Source organism: Girardinichthys multiradiatus, chromosome 5, assembly GCF_021462225.1.
Source record: "Girardinichthys multiradiatus isolate DD_20200921_A chromosome 5, DD_fGirMul_XY1, whole genome shotgun sequence".
Taxonomy (NCBI): domain Eukaryota; kingdom Metazoa; phylum Chordata; class Actinopteri; order Cyprinodontiformes; family Goodeidae; genus Girardinichthys; species Girardinichthys multiradiatus.
The window spans coordinates 427,592-451,018 of record NC_061798.1 but is presented as its reverse complement, the minus strand read 5'-3'; the positions used below and the strand labels follow the sequence as shown (position 1 = coordinate 451,018).

The 23,427-nt window shown below is 42.0% G+C and overlaps 1 protein-coding gene across 2 annotated transcripts in view; it reads right to left on the bottom strand.

Annotated features, from left to right (window-relative positions):
• rcor3 (REST corepressor 3) overlaps nt 1–23,427 on the bottom strand; it is a 68,312-nt gene that overhangs the window by 12,524 nt on the left and 32,361 nt on the right. Inside the window, exons 7-9 of one of the 2 annotated variants that reach the window (XM_047365133.1) lie at nt 18,764–18,842; nt 18,116–18,331; nt 5,467–5,544 (exon numbers count right to left, since the gene is read on the bottom strand). In XM_047365133.1, coding sequence (XP_047221089.1) covers nt 5,467–5,544; nt 18,116–18,331; nt 18,764–18,842 — 373 coding nt within the window. The remainder of the gene's footprint in view (nt 1–5,466; nt 5,545–18,115; nt 18,332–18,763; nt 18,843–23,427) is intronic. The other variant, XM_047365135.1, reaches the window with a different exon arrangement.

Below are 23,427 nucleotides of genomic sequence, written 5' to 3'. Positions count from 1 at the left end.
TGTTGCGTTAAAGTCTGCATAAATCCATGCAAACTTTTTTCAATCAACAATAATAAACAACAGAAAACAAAAACTCATTTAAATCCAATTAAATATGACTCCATTCAGCTTTATTTAATTCATGGAGCGTCAAACATGATGCTTTTTCATGCGTTTGAGCTTTTATGGTTTAAACACTGCACACAGCAGCTGAATTACATTTAGCCACATACAATAACGTAACAGACCTCAGAAAATGATGGAAACAACCTCATTCGAATGTAAACTGTGAAACTTCCTTTTTCTGTCACCTGTAGATGTTAATGTGCATCGGTCTGTGACCCATGGAGCATAAAATGCATGTGAATCATCTAAGGGGCACTTTCATTATCACTGAAAAATAGAATCTGTGTTGGATCAGCAGATTAATTCCAAACAAGTCCGGTTTGATGATTCCTAAGGTAGACAAGCTGGAGACAATCACACATGTCCATAAATAGCTGGAAAACATCGCAAATGGAAAAAGTTGGAGAGAGTGTTTTTTTTTTTTTTAGAGATGTACTGATCAGCTGGCACATGATGATGTATGACTTATCAGCCTGTTTAGATTGCCCAGGGCAATTTTTTGGAGCTCTGCACGGAGCTGGCCTCGATGTTAGGAGGAAAAACCAGGAGGAACCGTGCATCACCGGTACCAGTTCAAGTTCTCACTACACTGCGGTCCTTTATTTATTTATATTTTATAATAACAATTATAATTAATCTAATATTTAATAGTTGTGTTGGGAACAAATCTCGGTGTGCGGTGGCTGGTTACTAGGTAAAAAATTGTTTTGGGTCAAATATGGGAGACATATTCACATCATTATGATGATCAGCTATCATTGAGCTATCAGTGAGCTTAGTGCAGCAGCTAGACAGCGCCGTTTGGTTTTGATACACAAATTATAGAACTAAATGGGTTTCAGCCGACAAACGTATTTTCAGCCGGGTTTGAGTCGCTGATGTCATTCAAGCAGTTGTTGGTTTGTTGTAACCGACTACAAATAGCCCTCATGGAGTGTAGACACAGTCTCTCTTAGTGTTTCTCCGCTGGAAGGGACGGTTCGGACTTTCACAGCACGTTGCTATGGTTATTTGGACAGGTGATGGGTGACTTCTGGCTACTTGAACTACTTTGCATTAGTATTGAGAGGCAGGGACCGGGTGGTCCAAGTGCCACGTGCAGCTACTTCAAATCCACCGCCAGTTGGAATGTATGAAGGCTACGTGTGCTGTGACATGTCTACTCACAGTTTCGTACATCTGAATTTTTTTGTGTGCCGCAAGTTTTAGAAAACAATTATCTAAAGCAGATCAGCAAATCCACCTCTGAATGGTTCAAAAATCCTAAAATGAAAGTTTTGGAGTGGCATAGTCAAAGTCTGGATATAAATCTGTTTGAGATCCTGTGCCTTGAACTTTTCATCACCCAGAAATGATTGACATTTGCGCCAAGGTTGACCCAACCAGTTATTAGATCATATAGAAGGTGGGTTTACATAACTTTTCCCCGAATAAATGAAAACATGATCTAAAAACAAAGAATAGAGTTGTAAAATTCTTAAATGAACCAAATCTTTGACTGTCTCTTTAAAATTTACAAGTTTTAGTTTGTACCCATTCTTTCTTTTTGTTTTTTGAGACGCATACACAAGTACCTCTTTTGTCACTGTGCACAGAGCGCAGCAGAATGTATGTATCTGATATGTAAACATTGCAATATTTCATCTGAGGTATGCACATTGCTTTTAAACTCCCACCAATATACACTGCTCAAAAAATTAAGGGAACACTTAAACACTTCTGCAGGTGGAGACCACAGACCACTTGTCAGTACCTATGCTTTCTGGCTGATGTTTTGGTCACTTTTGAATGTTGGTGGTGCTTTCACACTCGTGGTAACATGAGACGGACTCTACAACCCACACAAGTGGCTCAGGTAGTGCAGCTCATCCAGGATGGCACATCAATGCGAGCTGTGGCAAGAAGGTTTGCTGTGTCTGTCAGCGTAGTGTCCAGAGCCTGGAGGCGCTACCAGGAGACAGGCCAGTACACCAGGAGACGTGGAGGAGGCCATAGGAGGGCAACAATCCAGCAGCAGGACCACTACCTCTGCCTTTGTGCAAGGAGGAACAGGAGGAGCACTGCCAGAGCCCTGCAAAATGACCACAAATCTGCATGTGTCTGCACAAACGGTTAGAAACCGACTCCATGAGGATGGTATCTCTTGGCATTTGCCAGAGAAGACCAGGATTGGCATATTCACCACTGGCGTCCTGTGCTCTTCACAGATGAAAGCAGGTTCACACTGATCACATGTGACAGACATGACAGAGTCTGGAGACACCGTGGAGGGCGATCTGCTGCCTGCAACATCCTTTAGCATAACTGGTTTGGCAGTGGGTCAGTGATGGTGTGGGGTGGCATTGTTTTGGTGGGCCACATGGCCCTCCGTGTGCTCGCCAGAGGTAGCCTGACTGCCATTAGGTACCGAGATGAGATCCTCAGACCCCTTGTGAGACCATATGCTGGTGCGGTTGGCCCTGGGTTCCTCCTAATGCAGGACTATGCTAGACCTCATGTGACTGGAGTGTGTCAGCAGTTCCTGCAAGATGAAGACATTGAAGCTATGGACCGGCCTGCCCGTTCCCCAGACCTGAATCCGATTGAGCACATCTGGGACATCATGTCTCGCTCCATCCACCAACGTCACGTTGCACCACAGACTGTCCAGGAGTTGGCAGATGCTTTAGTCCAGGTCTGGGAGGAGATCACTCAGGAGAACATCCGTCGTCTCATCAGGAACATGCCCAGGCGTTGTAGGGAGGTCATACAGGCACGTGGAGGCCACACACAATACTGAGCCTCATTCTGACTTGTTTTAAGGACATTACATCAAAGTTGGATCAGCCTGTAGTGTGTTTTTCCACTTTAATTTTGTGTGTGACTCCAAATCCAGGCCTCCATTGGTTAATAAACTTGATTTCCATTCATGATTTGTGTGTGATTTTGTTGTCAGCACATTCAACTTTGTACAGAACAAAGTATTCAATGAGAATATTTCATTCATTCAGATCTAGGATGTGTTATTTGAATGTTCCCTTTATTTTTTTCAGCAGTGTACATGCTTAAGTTTGAATGATTCTAGTTCAAAATATTTTATTCTTGCCATTGGTTATTTTTGTTAAAAAAAATTTTACCCTGTAAGGATTATGATTATTGATTAATTAATATTTATAAAAATTATAATTATAAATCAGAATTCAGAAAAATAATTTCTTAACCAAAAATCATTGCTAACGAATAGAAATCATATATATCCTCTGGTGTTGTGAGTATGGGCTCAAAGCACTGAATAATTACAATTAGTTAATTATCATTAATAACTGATAATTATTAACCAAAACCATGCTAAATGTCACTGTTTATTCAACCGCTTCACCGAAGGTTGAGGAACCTTGACCTTATTTTGACTGATAAATCACTCTTGCATGAAATAAACACAAACGCTTATCTTATATATGTGTGAAAATGTATTGAAACCATATAGCCCTGATATAATTCGTACTATTCTACACAAAGGGGATAAAAATGACTACCTAACAATAATATTTAAAATAAAGTATATGCGCATTGAGTGTTTATACAGATCAAACCAGCAGTTTTATGTACAAAATGTTCAATTGGGGTAACTTGGAAAGTGAAGCCCTCCTGGTGTGCGTCTCGAGGGTGGTGAGCAGCTGGTAGACGGTTGGCTGCACCCTTACCCACTAGCAGCTGATTGCCCAAAATCTCGAACAAAGAGTCATAGAACTCTGAGGCGGGAACTCAGTGAAAAACACTCCTGTACTAAAACTGTGACAAAGGAGTGGTCAGGCCACGAGGCCCAGACCGCAGCTGCTTTGAATGGAAAAGTCCAACTTCTAACGGCTGGCTGATTTGGGATCAGCCGGACAAAAACATGAACACGCTCCTTGCACAGCAAATCAAACACAGCTCAGCATAAAACACTTCAATCAGTATTGCATGCAACAAGTTGATACCTTGGATTAATCAATGGTGATTCTAAATCATCTTAAACTATGCCTTACCCTGCCCAGACCTCTAAATACACCTATCCAATTTAATAAAAAAAAGAACAAAACTACTTTGACGTTGATTTCTTCTCTCCACCGGTTGAGGATGGGCTGTAGGTCTGAAGAAGAACAGGGGGGCAAAATTTTTTTTTTTTTTTTACCAAAGTATGCGTATGCGTCTGTGATCAACTCAAAAAAAAATAAATAAAATGTTTTAAACGCTAAACTTCTCATCCATCCAAAACGAGGAAAATATGAGGAGCCGTTGCAGCCGACTGAATCAACAAAGAGGAAACTCATCTCCGTGGAAACAAACCTCTGTGGGTTTTCACCTGCAACTCCTGCCTGTCTTCGTTTAAATAAATTAAGTCTTTAAAACAGAACCATAAGATCCGGATCTCTTCAGAGGAACTTAAATTCCACCTCTAGAAAAAGACAGGGGATCACTGGTCTACGGAGTTCTTTCCATGGGAAGGGCAAACTTAGTACACAGTTAAAGGCACCAGTAGCTCTGTTTGTAGCTTTGAATTGGAAACACAGCTAACAGAAAATAATCTATAGGATGAAAAAGAAGGCTCCTATATTTTAGACATAAGAAGCTCCTTCAGGAAAGAGACACAGGTAAACAAAAACAACAGGGCCAAAAAAAGTAGTAACAACAATAATAATAGCTGATAAATAAACAAAAACAAGAGAGGCATCCTGAGTATCATTAACGAGTAAGGTAAATGTGACAACATGACACTAATGTTGAAAATGGAAATCGTAAATGTGGTCTAACTTCATATATGCAACGCTTTTAATTATACAAAAGTCTTTACTTTCTTCACTCTCTTTTTTCACGTATGAATTATAAATACAGGTAAATTTTTAGCACTTCAGTTTAGAAGAATGAAAAAAATGTAATTCGTGAAATGAGTAAAATGGATGTTGGAAAACAGAATAAAATAAAAAGAAATGCAGACTTTTATCGGGACCTGCTTGTTATCCAACCAAAGTAATGGCGCAGTACAACCATTTTGGACCCAAGGTGGAGTTGTTTTGCCTCCAAAAAGCCAGTTTCTGAATGACAAGCTTGTACATAGAGTATTGGAGCTAACACAATTGCAAGAATAATGACCAAAGAAACATCTGAGAAGAATACAAAGGTCATTAAAAGAGACATTTACTTTGGGTGTGTTGGTTTTAAAGGAGCTGTTAAAGTGTGCCACTGATTTCACAAGTTTATGTTTTAAAATTTAGTTTTTATGAATTGCACTGTAATATGGTGTTTCAATCTGACACTGGTGTTTACTTTGGATAATCATGATACACATAATTGATGAACATAAATATCAATGTTTTGTTTGGAGGTCAGTGATACTTTTACCTCAGCCAGTCTATACTCTTCAATCCCAGACTCCAACAGCTGTTTCAGCCCGCTGTTAATCTGTTTAGCATTTTGGACCTAAAGGACAAAACAGAAGCACAGTCCAAAGGGAAGTCATTTTGATTTTTACAGTTTCGCCATCTTTAACATATAGCTGTAAAGTCCCACTTAAAAACAAACAAAAAAAGAAACTGTCAAACTGAGTATTCTCCTTTTCGCTACTATGGTATAAGGTTTATTTTACATGCCCACTGTAAATTGACCTGTTTCAATGTATTTCTGTAAATACTTGTGTGAATTCTAAGTAGAACTGTGGAGGTTTCTTTAAACAATCAGACCATGACACGTGTCAAAGCCACCTGTCTTTGACACCTTGTACTCATACTCGCCGTCTTGCACTAATCGGTCACAGCGGCAACAGTCTAAGCAGAGATGCCCAGACTTCCCTCTCAACAGACATATCCTCCAGCTCCTCTGGGGGAAGCCTGAGGATAGCCGAGAATAGCCAATAGCATGTCCTGGGGGATCCTCTGGGTCTCCTCCAGGTGGGACGTGCCTAGAACATCTCCTGAGGGAGGCATCCAAGGGGCAATCCAAACAGATGCCGGACCCACCTCAGCGGACTCTTAATGTGGAGGAGCAGCAGCTCTACTCCAAGCTTCTCCCGGATGGCCGAGCTTCTCATCCTGGCTCCAAGGGAGTGCCTGGCCACCCTGCGGAGGAAGTTCAGTTCAATTCAATTGAGTTTTATTTATACAGCGCCAATTCACAACACATGTCTCAAGGCACTTTACAAAGTAAATTCAATCGAATCATACAGATTTCAAGTCAGGTACATACATTCCAATTAATCCTAACTATCGAACAGTGCAGTCGGATTCAATTTATAATTCAAATTGGTTACAAGTTTTTCTGCCTAAGAATACCAAGCAGATTGCATCAAGATTCGTTTTATGATGTTTGGTTTTGTTTGTATTGAAAACTCAGTGCTCTTAGTGCTAGCAGATTAGCTGTTAAGCACATGTGCTCAGTTTATGTGTTCTGTGTTTGTGTTTTTAAAGACAAACTTTATTTAAAAGGTTATTTTTAAACGCAGGAGATTGGCCATAACACGCCGTCCACGCTTATGCATTTCCACCCTTTTTATTAGTGGTATTTTAAAGGTAGGAACCACCAGTAAACCTGCAGTGTGTGCATTAAGTGCTCTGTTAGGAACATATGGAACAATCAGATCTTTGATGTATGATGGAGCTAGATCATTAAGGGCTTTATATGTGAGGAGGAGAATTTTAAATTCTATTCTGGATTTAACAAGGAGCCAATGAAGGGAAGCTAAAATAGGAGAAATATAATCTCTCTTTTTAATTTTCATCAGAACTCTTGCTGCAGCATTTTGAATGAGCTGAAGGCTTTTAACTTCATTTCGTGGACATCCTGATAGCCGTGTATCATCAGCATAACAGAGAAAATTTATCCCATGCTGCCTGATAATTTTATCTATTGCAAGCATATATATAGTAAAGAGAATTGGCCCATGCACTGAACCCTGTGGTACTCCACAATTAACCCAGGGGCAGCATATTCCAGCCTTTCTAAGAGCATATTAGGATCGACTGTATCAAATGCAGCACTGAGATCTAACAGAACAAGACACAAGTCCATTATCTGAGGCCATAAGAATATCATCAGTGACTTTTACTAGTGAGCTAAGAGAAGAGCGAGAAGGAGGAAGTTCAAACCATCTCTTCCGTCGATTATGATGGACATCATGAGATCGTTGGGAAACAAGTTGGATGAACTCCAAACCCTAAAAAGGACCCAGCCGGAGTACCGGGCATGCTGTATCATGTGTTTTACTGAGACATGGCTGCAGGATCATATCCCGGACTCCAGCGTCTCTCTGCCGGGCTTTTTAACCATACGGGCAGACAGAGATTTAAAGAGGAGCAGCCAATGTAAAGGAGTTGGACTGGCAGTATTTGTGAACAACAGATGGTGTACTCCAGGACATGGTACTGTGAAGTATCATCTATGCAGTCCAGATATTGAACTGTTGGCAATAAGTGTTCTTCCATATTATTTACCCAGAGAGTTCACCAGTGTTATTTTGGCAACAGTTTGCATTCCACCTTCCGCTGTTGCCGACACTGCATGTGATGCCATCAGCTCAGTTGTTGCTAAGCTATAGACACAAAACCCCAATGCTTTTGTGGCAATTTCTGATGATTTTAACCACGCTCCACTCTCTGCTACACTTCCAACGTTTCAACAGTTTGTCAGCTGCTTTACCAGAGAAAACAAAACGTTGGATTTTTTTAATGCAAATGTCAAGGACTCATACATCTCTACAGCAAGACCTCCTCTAGGCAAATCAGATCACAATCTTGTTTTTCTCTGCTCGAAATATAAGCCCTTTGTTCAGAGACAACCTGTAATAAAGAGGACTGTGAGAAAATGGTCACAGGAAGCTGAAGAAGCTCTGCAAGGTTGCTTTGAGGCAACAGACTAGGATGCACTGTGCCAGCCACATGGAGAGGACATCAATGCCATGACTGAGTGTGTAACCGACTATATAAACTTCATCCCCACCAGAACCATGAGATGCTTCCCCAATAACAAACCTTGGATCACCAGTGACCTGAAGGACCTAATTAACAAGAAAAAAAGAGCCTTCAGAGAGGGAGACAGATAATTATTGAGGAGTATACAGAAGCAACTTAAAGTCAAGTTAAGAGACAGCAAGGTGGTGTACAAAAAGAAGCTGGAGAGCAAGCTCCAGCAAAACAATATCAGAGATGTGTGGTCAGGGATGAAGATCACAGGCTTCAAGCAGAAGGATGATCAGACCAATGAAGGTCTGGACAGAGCCAATGAACTGAACACATTCTTCAATAGGTTCAGTTCAGAAACAACCTTCGCATCCTCCTCTCCTGCTCACAGCCAAACAGACATCCCACCCTCCTTTGACCCGCAGGACCCACAGCTGTCCAGTAAAACCTCAAATGTTTTATCTTCCACCTCAGCCCTAGACCGTTCTGCTTCTACATGTTTGCCTTCAACCATATCAGAAGATGCTGATGCTTCCTTTGCCTCCCTCTTCCACCTGTGTGTCTCAAGAAGTCAAGTGAAGATGCAACTGGAGAGACTGAATCGGAATAAGGCTGCAGGTCCAGATCATGTCAGCCGTAGAGTCCTGAAGGCCTGTACAGAGCAGTGCTGTGGGATTCTGCAGCACCTCTTCAACCTTAGCCTGGCCCAGAAGAAGGTTCCGGTGTTGTGGAAGACCTCCTGTCTTGTTCCAGTACCAAAGAAAACTCACCCATCAGTCCTCAATGACTATAGACCTGTTGCCCTGACATCCCACATCATGAAGGTCCTAGAGAGACTCCTGTTGGCCCACCTGAGTAAACAAACAATAAACTATCAGGACCCCCTTCAGTTTGCTTATCGCTGTAGAGTTGGAGTTGAAGATGCCATCATACACCTGCTTCAACAAACCCACTGTCATCTGGACAAAGCCAGCAGCACTGTGAGGATCATGTTCTTTGATTTCTCCAGTGCATTTACAGAAATACTCGGATGATTCTGCAGTTGTTGGGTGGATCAGAGATGGACAAGAAGCTGAGTACAAGAAGGTGGTGGACCGCTTTGTGGCATGGTGTGGAAACAATCATCTCACCATCTTCACCTGGACAACAGACTAGAGTGGAGATGCAACTGTGAAGCCATCTACAAGAAGACACAGAGCAGACTGTACTTCCTGAGGAAGCTTAGGTCCTTTGGTATTTGCAGCAAGATGCTGCATATCTTCTATAAGTCTGTTGTGGAGAGTGTGATCTCTTCTGCCATCATCTGCTGGAGACGCAGCATCAGAGCCAGGGACTTGAAAAAGCTCAACAAGCTGATAAAGAAGGCTGGCTCTGTTCTGGGGACTCCTCTGGAACGTCTGGAGATCATTGTGCAAAGAAGGATTCTTCATAAAATGAAGAACATTATGGAGAACCCTGAGCATCCTCTTCATCAGACTGTCCTACAGCAACAGAGTGTCTTCCGTCAGAGGCTTCTTCAGATGTGCTGTAAGACAGAGCGCTACAGGAGATCCTTCCTGCCCACAGCCATCAGCATCTACAATGGCTCTTTGAAGAAACCTACATAATATGAGCTACAACAACATTTGATTTCCCTTTGGGATTAATAAAGTATTTTTTTATTGAATTGAATTGAAATGCTCACATACTTGATTAGCAACTATTTTCTCAAGAATTTTAGATAAAAACGGAAGATTGGATATACACTCACCGGCCACTTTATTAGGTACACCTATCCAAGTGCTCGTTAACGCAAATTTCTAATCAGCCAATCACATGGCAGCAACTCAATGCATTTAGGTATGTAGACATGGTCCAGACAATCTGCTGCAGTTCAAACCACGCATTAGAAGGAGGAAGAAAGGTGATTTAAGTCACTTTGAATGTGGCATGGTTGTTGGTGCCAGACGGGCTGGTCTGAATGTTTCAGAAACTCCTGATCTACTGGGATTTTCACACAATACCATCTCTAGGGTTTACAGAGAATGGTCCGAAAAAGAGAAAATGTCATGTGAGCAGCAGTTCTGTGGGCGCAAATGCATTGTAGATGCCAGAGGTCAGAGAAGAATGGCCAGACTGGTTCGAGCTGATAGAAAGGCGACAGTAACTCAAATAACCACTCGTTACAACCAAGGAATGCAGAAGAGCATCTATGAAAGCACAACATGTCGAACCTTGAGGCGGATGGGCTACAGCAGCCACTGCTGTCAGCTAAGAACAGGAAACTGAGGCTACAATTCACACAGGCTCACCAAAATTGGACAATAGAAGATTGGAAAAACGTTGCCTGGTCTGATGAGTCTCAGTTTCAGCTGTGACATTTGGATGGTAGGGTCAGAATTTGTTGTCGACAACATGAAAGCGTGGATCCATCCTGCCTTGTATCAACAGTTCAGGCTGGTGGCTGTAGTGTAATGGTGTGGGGGATACTTTCTTGGCATACTTTGGGCCCCTTAGTACCAATTGAGCATCGTGTCAACGCCACAGCCTACCTGACTATTGTTGCTGACCATGTCCATCCCTTTATGACCACAGTGTACCCATCTTCTGATGGTTACTTCCAGCAGGATAACGTCCCATGTCATAAAGCACAAATCATCTCAGATTGGTTTCTTGAACATGACAATGAGTTCACTGTACTCAAATGGCCTCGACAGTCACCAGATCTTAATCCAATAGAGCACTTTTGAGATGTTGTGGAATGGGAGATCTGCATCATGGATGTGCAGCCAACAAATCTGCAGCATCTGTGTGATGCTATCATGTCAATATGGACCAAACTCTGAGGAATGTTTCCAGTACCTTATCTATGCCACGAAGGATTAAGACAGTTCTGAAGGCAAAACGGGGTCCAACCCGTTAGCAAGGTGTACCTAATAAGGTGGCCGGTGAGTGTAGGTCTGTAATTTAGTAAATCATCTTGATCAAGCTAAGGTTTCTTAAGTAAAGGTTTAATTACAGCTACCTTAAAAGCCTATGGTACATATCCATTTAGTAAGGACAGATTAATCAAATCTAGAATGAGGCTGGTAATCAGAGGGAACACTTCCTTAAATAATTTGGTTGGGATTGGGTCTAACATACAAGTTGAAAGTTTAGATGAAGCTAATATTTTGATAACTCAGGAAGCTTCACTGGATCAAAGCAGTCGAAGCACAGATCAGATTCTACAGTTACCTCCAATGCTGTCTTACTTACTGATGATGAAGTAATTATGTTCGGGAGTATGCTAATGACTTTTATTTTTAATAGAATCAATTTTATTAAAATAAATCTCATAGTCATTACTGCTGAGAGCTGGGGGAATGGATGGTTTAACAGAGCTATGACTCTGTGTAAGTTTAGCAACTGTCCTAAAAAGAAACCTAGGATTATTCTTATTATCTCCTATTAATGATGAGAAATAAGCTGTTTTAGCTTGGGAGTTGATGGTAAGCTCCACCCAAGGTAATTTATGCGACCACCTGGTGGGATCAGTGTCACACAGAATGCAAAGTTTGGTCTCCATCTCTTGGTTTGCCCCCTCAGAGTGACCATCAGATTGGGAGAGAAAACCAGAAGACAGACTGATGGAAACTCCCAACATTAAGCAGAACTCCTTCCAAAAGCGGGAGACAAACTGAGGACCTCTGTCCGATACAATCTCTGTGGGTAGACATGGAAGGCGGAAAACCTCCCGAGCCAGGATTTCCCCTATCTCCTTAGCTGATAGCAGCTTTTGACGAGGAACATGGTGAACTATCTTGGAGAATCTGTCAATGAAAGTGAGGATAACTGATTATTGGATGAAGGCAAACGTGTGACAAAGTCCATGGTGATATGAGACCAGGGACATGACGGGATGGGGAGTGGTCTCAGTAACCCAGAGGGTGGGCGTCTTGACGGCTTGGCATGATTGCACTGATGGCAGGCTGTGATGAATTACTTGACGTCTTTGGTCAGAGTTGGCCACCAAAACTGGGACTGTACCACCTGTAATGTCTTGTTAATTCCAGGGTGACAAAACAAACGCGACTTATGGCAGAATCAGGTGGTCAGGTACAAACAGATGGTCTCTTGGGCATGAATCCGAAGGTGGATGACAATGGATGGCCACTCTGACCTCTTTCTCCAGATCCAGCATTGTGACAGAAAGTCTTACAGAGTCCTGGAGGATGAAGTCTTCCGCACCACTGGTCGCAGAAACAGAGTTTTCATGAATTCTGGAAAGTGCATGCATCAGGTTTAATATTCTTGGTCCCGGGTCTGTAAGATAGCGAGAAGTTAAAACATCCAAAAAACAAGGTCCATCTGGTTTGTCTGGGACTGAGTCTCTTGGCCAACTTGAGGTACTCCAGGTTCTTGTGATGTGTCCAAACAATGAATGGTTCCTTTGCTCCTTCTAGCCAGTGCCACCATTCCTCCAATGCCAGCTTGACAGCAAGCAGTTCACGATCCTCCACATCATAGTTATGCTCTGCTGTAGTCCTTGAAAGGAAGCACAGGGATGAACAAAATCATTCGTGTATCTTTGGCTGAGAACAGCACCTACCCCACTATTAGAGGCATCAACCTCCTCAATAAATTGTATTTCAGGGTCAAGGGTACGCAGAACAGGTGCTGTGGTAAGCAGAGACTTTAATCTGGTGAATGCTCTTTCGGCTCGGTTGTTCCACTCAAAACGGACCTTAGAAGATGTGAGTGCATGGAGAGGAAAGGAAACCTGACGGAATTCCGGATGAAGCGGCGGTAAAAAATTGCAAAACCCAGAAACCTTTAAAGTTGTTTGTGGTCTGATGGAGTGGGCCACTCAGAAATGGCTGTGGTCAAATTCTTTATGCTCTCAGTGGAGGAGGACGCTTTTTCTCTGTCTCCCGCACCCCTCCCATATCTGCCCTGCTTCAGCTCTGTGTCTTGTTTTCTTTTTGGAGCCTCTTTTTGCATATCTTCCAAATTCTGAGTTATGGATTTGGTCAGCTGGTCTCTCAATGCAATTGATCAAATTTTCTCGAGGAGACGACAGGGTGAAGGAGAGCCCACTTGTCCGGACGGGACGTTTTTCTCTGGATACACAATGGACTCTTGATAGAAGTGGAGAATTGTGTGTTTGTCGATAATGTCAGTCGAGGATGTCGAAGATGTGTATATAATTGGATGTTTGATATCAGGATTTCTGCTTTTTGGAGTCAGCGGTTACCTGGCATATCGAGAAATTCGGAGAATGTCAGCAGCTCTTCTGGCAATTGTGAGGCTGCTCAGCATGTGTGATGGGATCTTCAGAGCGATCAGCACTCACACTGAGCTGTTATGTGAGCTGAATCGCGGACTGGATGTGATCCTTACACAGGATCGCAGGCAGGTTGCGGTTCCTGGACTCAGGGGTGAAATGGGATAAATCTTAGAGAAAGTTGTTCGCTCGGATCTGGCGAAAGACCAGGAATTTGGCTGTTTGGATTCACCTTTGAGAAGCACCAGCGAGACTCTCAAGGCTGACGGAAAATTAAGAGTCAGCCTGACCCAAATAATTGTTGTTTTTCTGAATCTGGCTCCCCTGCATGGCCTCGATGGCTGGCTATCTTCAACCTCTCCTGGAAGTTATGTAAACATGACGCTCTACTCCCTCTGCCCCCTCCCTTCCCTGAGGACATCTGTGGACCTGCTAAGAACTTTGTGGCCGGTTGATGAACATTCCAATGTACCATCAAGGACAATGGCCTCTGTGACAGTGCTTCATGGACTTACTTGCACACACTCACTTGCACACACACACATGCTCAAGATAAACATATGTACCCCTCACACCACCTTCACCGTTCCCGGCATGATGGTGTTTTGTAAACTTGTTGCTTCTTTGTGCTGAGGTTTTTTGCAATCTCAAACTGTATCCTGCTAAGGACAAAGTGTGAAATATGATTTTTTCCCTCTACTTACCTAATGTGGCCTCTTTTCTCATCTAGCAAGGGCAGCGCCTGTGAGTGGGCAGCAAAGCCTCGGTGACCCGTCCCCCCCTTGTCTTGTGTCATGATGTATGTTTGGATGGGTTGTACTGGAATTCTAATTTCCCCTCGGGGATCAATAAAGTATCTTTGAATTGAATTTTAGCGGGGTCCACAGTGACTTGGTTACATGAAATAACAAAACCCAAAAAAGAAGTAGAAGTAGCGTGAAACTCACATTTCTCTGCCTTTACAAAAAGGTGATTCTGGAGGAGATGAAGGAGAACATATCAGACATGTAGCTTGTGGGACTCAAGTGTGTGTGAGAAGATCAGAATGTTGTCAAGGTAAACATATACATACTGTCCCACCCTGTCTCTTAAAACATCGTTAACTAACTGCTGGAGCGTTAGTCAACCCAAACCCTGATGCAGACAAGGTGATAGGCATTCCAGAGATCCAATTTAGTGAAGTACTTCGTCCCCTGGATAAGGTCAAAAGCAGAGCTCATTAGTGGAAGTGGATAATGGTTCTTTACAGTTATATCATTAAGGCCTCTGTAGTCGATACATGGACTGAGAGACCCATCTTTCTTGCCCACAAAAAAGAATCCAGCTCCGGCAGGCAAGGATGATGGACGGATGATGCCAGCCCTTTATAGAGTTCTCTACATATGTTTTCATGGCAAGGTTTTCAGCAACAGACAGGGAGTAAAGGAGCCATCTAAGGGGTGATGTGCCTGGGAGCAGGTCAATACCACAATCATAGGGCCGGTGAGGGGGAAGTGCTGAAGTCCGAGACTTATTAAATACCTCCTTAAGGTCATGGTATACAGATGGAACCATAGCCAGGTGTGGGTAGGTCTCTTCAATGGAGCTGATGACTTGAGAAGGAGAACAGGCAGACAATAAACAAGACGCAGAACATGTTATAGACCAACCCAAAATAGTGTTACCCTGCCAATAGATATATAGATTGGGTTTCTTCAACCAAGTGGCGCCCAGAACAACAGGTAGTTGAGGAGACTGAATAAGGAAGGTAATCTCTTCACAATGATTACCCCCAGTGGAAAGAGTATGCTCTCAGTGATCTGAGCAGCATTGGACAGATGGTGGCCATCCAGGGCTAGAACATGGTGCGAGGAAGGTGCTGGAAAAACCTTTATACCAAGCTCTCTGGCATATGATTCATCCATAAACTCAGCGTCGGCTCCAGAGTCAATGAAAACAGAGACCTGGTGAGAAACGGACGAGATCACAAAATTAGCTGGGAAGGATTTCAGGGAAGTGAAGGTAGTGAATCTACTTTGACTAAGCAGAGTTTTCCTCTGACCTTTCTTCAGACATTCAGAGATTCTATGACACTTATCACAGCAGTAGAAACAGAGGTTAAGCAGTCTTCTGCAAGAACATTTAGATTCTGACATCTTGGTGCAAACCAGCTGCGTGGGTTCAGGATCAGAGGGACCTTCAGGAGATATAGGGTTATTGACATCTAGTGGATGAGGAGCTACGCTTCTGGAAACAACTGCCAGACCCTCACTATGATTCATCTCTCTTCTTCGTACAGTGAGTCGGAGATCAATACGAGTAGCCAAATCCTCAAGTTCTTTTAGAGTGTTGGGATAATTGTGGGTAGCAAGTTCATCTTTAATCTCCTTTTTAAGACCCTGCATAAATGCATCCATGAGTGTCTCCTGGTTCCACTGACTATCAGAAGTGAATAGGTGAAAGTCAATAATATATTGTGCCGCACTCTGCTTGCCTTGCTTCAAAGACAGTAAGCCTCTTGCTGCTTCACGTTCTGGGAGAACAGGGTCAAAAACTCTAATAAGCACCTTAGCAAATGCAGAATAGGTGAAACATGAGTCAGACTTGTTTTGCCACTCTGAAGTTTTGCCACTCTACAGTGCCCCATGGTTTAGCTCTGCCAGCCAGTAGTGGATTCACAAAAGTCACCTTCGATCTCTCGGGGGGGAGCGATGAAGGCCAGAGTTCAACATGGATTTCACACTGGTTTAGAAAAGCTCTGCACTGATCATGATCTTCTTTAAGCAGTTTAGGAGAGGTCAAACAGGGATTGTCTAGTGTTTGTAGCCGGTGCTGCAGTCTGAGAGGCGGGTTCAGAACGCTGAAGAATCTGAGAAGCACTAGGAAAAGGCACATTAAGTAATAAGCCCATAATCTCATTCATACCAGCATCGAGTTGAGAAATTGAGTTCTCAACACGCCATTGTTGCGCAGGTGAAGGGTCTATTTTGGGCAACTTATTCTGTAACAGGTAGTTCAAAGGACTTGAAATTTTAGCCAGATACAACTGATAAGATTCAAAAGATTTGAGATCTCTGGAAGACGTTCGGCAAGAAACCGCCAGCAGTACTCCCAGGAACCTCTGAGGGCAGACAGATTGGTTAGTGGCTGAGTAGAGAACTGAGAATAATGTCAAACTCAGAGATAAAGCCACTAACCTTTTCAGAATCCGTGGGCGACTCAGGAAACTGAATTTCAGCTCCTCAGTGTGGTCGTCTGGTGACAACAGGTTTGTGTCACATGTGTTATCAGGTTTGCAAACCCAGTGAATGTGCGGAATGCAGTGGTCAGGAGACAGAAACAGGGTCAGAGCTGGGAGGACAAAATCAGGCGACAGGATCTGAGGGAGAGGACTTGAATCGCTGGTCAGGGCACGGAAGCAAGGTCATGAACGGGAAGGCAGATTCAGGCAGACGGATCCAGGGGTTAGGTAGAGGGCGGTAGTCAGGAGGCAGAAGCAAGGTCGATATCCAGAAATCAGAAGCCAAGAGAATATCCGACGTGGGCAGAGCAGAGCAGAGAAATCCAAGGGGCAAAAACGAGATCAGAATCAGACAGGTAGGCAAGGAAGGAACGCTGGACATTTACTCACACAAGGCTTTCAATAATCTGGCACTGGTTGTCTGTCAGAGAGCTGCATATAAAGACAGGAACACAGATGGAGCAGATGAGGAGTAATTAGGGAGCTGGCTGGGAAGGAGCAGATGAAACCAATCCTCCTAAAAGCTGCAGCACAGAGTAGGCAGACAGAGGTGATGCAGACAACCAGTGCAGAATCATAACAGTTTGGCTCTTATTCTTAATATTATTTCCATAAATATTATTTTAACAAAAAAAGGAAGCTAATTAAACACCGTTGAGAATTAGTCATCCAGAAGGTTGCTTTTATTCAGCAAATCATTCTTTAAAATGTAATTTTATTAAAACAATATTTTATCTGATCTTGCATTGTGAATGGTTGTGTGAAGGTATACCAATTATTGCCTAAGTTTGTTCCTAGACTAACTTAACTTCATTTCCAGATTGTTCAAGATAATCCTTGGTTCTAAAACATAAATAACATTGCATGGTAAGGTTGCATCACTTTTTTGGTCATGGTTTTCAACCATCCTTGATTCACTTGTCTATGTTGTACATAGCCCATTAGTCTTCCTTATTCTTTCATTCTGCTTGGTAGTTTAGTTGGGTTGTTTTAGCATAGTAAAGAGTTTGTTGACTGAAATATGTTTGACTTTAAGTAAATTCTTGTATTTTAAGAAATTGTGTGAATTAATTCTGTGTGTGTACAGTTTTTGCTGTTCAATAATGTCAGAGCTTGGCGCATCCCTTTCAATTTTGTCCTAATAACACTGCCTTATTGGGCTGGTATTCACAGGACAACCCTTAACAGACTGAAATATTATTTAATAAAATGTTAAAGTATTTAGTATTAATATTAAATAATGTATTCATATTCAGCATAAAAAACTGACAATCTAATTTTTTCAGTTTTCACATAGTCACTTGGCATATCCTTGACAATAACTGATATTTTGAAAAACAAACTGTGCTACTCCACAGCTGACACAGGCTCGAGCACTGAGCTCTGTGACATCTTCCATCAATATTTCAAATAATTAACAGTGACAGGTTGATTTTAACCTCCTCTTGACCAAAAACATTAATCACACACTGAAGCAGCAGGAAGGGGTCTCATAACAATTTGAAACTGCCTTGGATAGTTGCTCTGAAGCCAGCAATACTGATTTAATTTTTTGTTAGCCAGCCAGGGGGAGGCAGTGGAGGATAGAGATGAGCCATAGAGAGAAAACACAAGATATGTTACAGAGCCGTCTACCTGTCTCTTAAGGGACACCAACTCCATGTCCAGCTGACGAAGGAGTGTGTTAGCAGCAGAGGCACTACAGGACACAGCTACCACGTCCTCTTGCGTAAGGTACATGCCTTTGGGAGGCCGGCAGCGGGAGCGTTGATGGTGTCGGTGCTGCAGGGTCTGGTGCTCGCGTCGCCCTAAAGCCGCCTTAGAGCCTGGCACAGCCAGCTCAGCCTGGTTCTGGAGGGAACAAGATACAGACACCAAAAGAGCTATTAGCAAATAAATGGCTTTAAACAATGGACAATAGACTACTGGTACAGCCATACTTATTAGTATGCAGTTGTAAAATAAATAAAGTAAGATTTTTTTTTAGCTTAAAAATAAACTTCTGGAGAACTCTGGATATTGTTTATTTACCCTACCAGGCTGGTCCAATTTAGCCATGAAACCTCCTGCACTAAAATGACAGGTGTTTCAGTTTCATTGTCCAACCCTTGTATTTTGGAGCAGGGGAGCAAGGACACATCTAAAAAACATCCATGACATTAGCCCTCAAAAACATTGAATTACCCAAATTACCCACCTCTGCTTTATCTGGAAACACAATTCATACATACATACAGTAATATAAACAACATCAATTTCCAGGCCTGAATCTGTTGGGCTCACCTCTTTCTTGGCATCTTTGTTTGGATCATAGTCACTATCATTTGCTTCTATGTGATTGGCCTCTTCTATCTCCTCATCACTATGACAAAAAGAACAACAAAGACATACACGCTTTAAAAGAGGAACATGTAAAATGAAAATATAACTATTTCAGATATAACTGATAAGGTTTGTAAAAAAACATATCAGTTTGCACAAAAACAATTACACCAGAGAGAGAATGCTTCACTTGGGAGAGCTAAAAATAAAAGAAACTTTAAATTACAAAGAAATTGTCTAAGTATAGCCTTTAATGCTATCTTAGACTCAACTGGCTTTGCTCAAAACATTAACAAACGGTCCCACCTTTGACTTCATTCTCTGGACCTTGTGCTGACATCTGGCATTGAGTGTAATGAAATAACAATATTTCCTCATAACCCTAACCCAGGCTGATATAAATTGCAGCTGCTGTTACAAGCAGGGAGCTCAATTATGATCAGCTGCAACTTAGCTGCAAATCATCTGCAATAGCTGCAACTTAGATCAAGTTTCAGACTATAAAATACACCAAACAAGCCACTTTCATTCACAAAACACCTAAGAAAGACAATTATTATTCCTCTGCAGTAGAATTGAACAAATCCTAGTCATAAAATATGCTATGGTAGTTTCACAATGAGCTTTTAAGTTTCACAAGAATGTCACATTGTGCACTATTGGTATCTGTCATTCCAAGCCACACCCAGGGATGCCATAATGTAAGTTCATGATTGTTGATTTGAAGTATTTATAAAAAATAATAAAAAATCATAATTGTAACAAAAATCTTTTTTTACAAATAAAGATCGAAGATACACTCTGGTGGTGTGATTATTGGGCTCACAGCACTTAATAATTACAATTATTTATCATTAATAATTGATAATTATTAACCAAAACCATGCCAGATGTCACTGTGTTCAACCGTTATACCAAATTGTGTGAAACGCTACCCTCATTTTGACAGATAATCACTCTTATACAAAATAAACACAAATGCTGTCTCTATATCTATGTGAAAATTTATTAAACCAATAGTGCCCTCTTAAAATTATACTATTCTGGTCCAACATTGTTCACCTTATTAAGCATGCAGTATTCTACAAAAATTAAGGATATGTGCGGAGGACAGATGGAGATTAAACAGCATTTATGAGCAGAATCACTACATGGTGAAGCCTTTCTCCGCGGGTGCGTCTTGACAGAGGCTATCAGCTGGTAGAACTGTAGGGCTACGCCCCGGACACAGAGCATCTAGCAGCTGGCCCCTTAGCCACTGACAGCTGATAGCCCCAAATCTCAAAAAAAGGGTTGTAAATCTCTGGGGTGGGAGCTAGGTGAAAAAACCCCAAGGATAATAAAATGATGGAACGAAGAATAGAGTGGCCAGACCACGAGGTCCAGACCACAGTCTATATCGAGTTAAAAGCTTTCGAAGTGAAGCCTTAACTCCTGGCAGATTGGCAATAAGCAGGACAAATGCACCCAAACTTGAGCGCAACCGCTTGTTGCGATTCCACAGTATTCAGACAGCAAATCAAAACAGTGCAGCATAAACACTTTATTTAATATTGTATGCAAAACGTTAATAGCTTGGAATGAGTAATGGTGATCCTAATTCACCTTAAGAATGCCTCACCCTGCCCAGACTTCTAAATACACCTATCAGATTTAATATAAAAAGAACGAAAATACTTTGATGTCAATTTCTTCTGTTCAACGACTGAGGATGGGTCGTGGGTCTGAAGAAAAAAAAACACAGGGGGGAACCAGAGTGTCAGCTCAAAACGGTCAACTTCTCCTCAGTCAAAGATGGGTAAAATACTAGGAATCATTGCAGTCGACTAAAAAACAAAAAGGAAACTCGTTTCATTGGAAACAAAACCTATGTGGGTTTCACCTGCGCCTGGATCGTGTCTGCTGGTCTTCGATCGGGATGTGGATCCTCTGATCTTCTTGTATCAGAAAGATTTCCAGCTTTCAAGCTCTTGCAGGAATGGCCAGTGTGGAGATAAAGTAAACCCGCCCAAGAGCCTCTATTTCTCCAGAGAGTTGCCTCTGAATGTAGTCTCGTGAGCTACGACTGGAAATGGCAGTTAAAAGTTTGTTTCCTCTGCTTTTTATAAGCTCTGATGACATCAGAGCTTTGATTTCCAGTTGTTTTCATGGCCAAAATGACAGGTGTGACCCCAACAGAACAAACTAGATGATTTTGAATCATCTTTTGCCTCTTTTTGTAATGGTGTCCCAAAGGGCTCAGTGTTAGGCCATCTTCTTTTTTTCCCATGTGTCTGCTACCACTTGGCTCTGTTTTCAGGAAACATTGAGTTTTCTTTCATTGTTATGCAGTTGATTCCCATATATACACCCCCCCCCCCCCCATTAAAAGACAAAGGGTTACCCATTAGGTTCTTTGTTTAAATGCCTTGATAATATAAAGGCATGGATGGGCTTGAACTTTCTACATCTGAACGAACAAAAAACAGAAGTGAGAGTTTTTGGTAACACATCAGAGACCATCTCTATAATTCTTGAAAACTTGTCTCAGTATGTTAGGCTGATCATCATAAACCTAGAAGTTAAGATGGATGAAGACCTGAAACTTGACAGTCAAATTAGGGCAGTTGTAAAATCTAGTTTCTTCCATCTGAAGCAGTTAGCAAAAATAAAGTCCCTACTGCCAAGGCAGCTGTTTGAAACAGTAATCCATGCTTTTATCACATCCAGACTGGATTATTGTAATGCACTACTTAGGAATTAATGATACAGCTATTAGGCGCCAGCAGATTGTGCAAAAAGCTGCAACACTTTCTGCAGCAATTTCTGGATGCATTTTAATGTTTTTTGTTTGCTTTTAGTAATCCAACTCGGTCGTGGCAGATGAAGGCTCACATTGAGCCTGGTTCTGCTGGAGGTTTCTTCCTGTTAAAAGGGAGTTTTCCTCTCCATTGTCACTACATGCATGCTCAGTATAAGGGATTGCTGCAAAGTTAACGCCAGTGACTGTCCATTGTCGCTACATACTCATCCAGGAGGAGTGAATACTACAAGTCACTGACTCAATGCAATCTGCTTGGTTTCCTTAGATAAAAAAACATTTTAACCAATTTTTTTACCAATTCGATAGTTAGGATTAGTTGGAATGTATGTACCTGACTTGAAATCTGTATGATTCAATTGAATTGACTTTGTGAAGTGCCTAAATAAAACTGAATTGAACAGAATTGAACTCCTTTGGGTCTGCCAAACAGCAGCTCCTTGAAGTGCCAAAAACTAAACGTAAACCTAGAGGAGACCGCACTTTTTCTGTAGTTGCTCGAAAAATGTGGAATGACCTGCCGTCACGTTAGACAGCCCTCTTTGTTCTGCGAGTTAAAAAACCTTCTTAAACCAGGCTTATTTGCAAAAGCGTTCTGTACATCCTGAGAGGTTGGCTTTCATTTATTTTCTATTATTTTATTGTCTTTTATTGCCTTTTTAATCTATCTTAAGTTCTAGGATGTATATTCCAATTCTCTGTTTCCAGTATGAACAATTGAACACCAAAGTAGCAATAGAAACCTCAGATGAGGCGGACTCTGTGCTTTTTTCTTCTCGATTAGCGTGATACTGCACACAAAACAAACAATTGCAAATGCTTTACTTTACTTTGTTTGGTCTGGCCTAAAAAAAGACGCTAATCCCTGGATTGGACCAGCAGCGTGAATGTGTCCTTATAGCTCTCAGGCTGAGTGCAGCCACCCGTCAGATGAAGCTCATTTTGGCTGCTTGTATCTGTGATCTCGTTCTTTTGGTCATAATCGATATCTCTTGACTATAGGTGAGGGTTCGGAATGTAGACGAACCGGTAAATCGAGAGCTTTTCTTTGTGGCTCAGCTCTTTCTTTACCACAACAGACTGTAGCAGTGTCCGTATTACTGCAGACGGAACCCCGATCTGTCCATGTTCTATCCTTCCATCACTCATGAACAAGTCATTCTTCTGCTTGAGGAAAAAACTGACCCCCAAACACAGAGGGGGCAGTCTGCCTTTTCTGGTCGAAAAACATGGATTTGGACTTAGAGGAGCTGACTCTTACTCCGGCTGCTTCATGGATAGAATGCTTTTTTTTTAACCATGAGAAATTCACACCATAAGTCTGCCATTTGAGGAAATGTCAGGTCAGTGAGTGGTACTATAATGTGTCTCAGGAAGCACTGAAATCAGACTGTTAAACAGCAGAACAAACGTGTCCCTGGCCACTACTGAAGGTGTTCTCAGTCAAACCACTTAGAGTGTTTACACCCATATTTAACAGTGTCCAGAAATTACTGTCTTGCCCAAAATAGACATCAGTGCATGATGAGCAAGTCCCTTTATAGGTTAGATAAGTCACCATACCCAAAAGTAAACTTTTTCTGGAGCATGAATGGCCCATGTGAAACTAGGTACCACCAACTCTAGGTAGTTAATATACTGTAAGCCATATATTCATGCAATATTCAGCATATTATGGAGCATTAACAGGTTTTGCTATTTTATCAATAAACTGTACTTCCCCCCCTCCTTGAACCGCCACCTTAACGTGGTGGAGGGGTTTGAGTGCTCAAATGATCCTAGAGGCTATGTTGTCTTGGGCTTAAATGCCCCTGGTAGGGTCTCC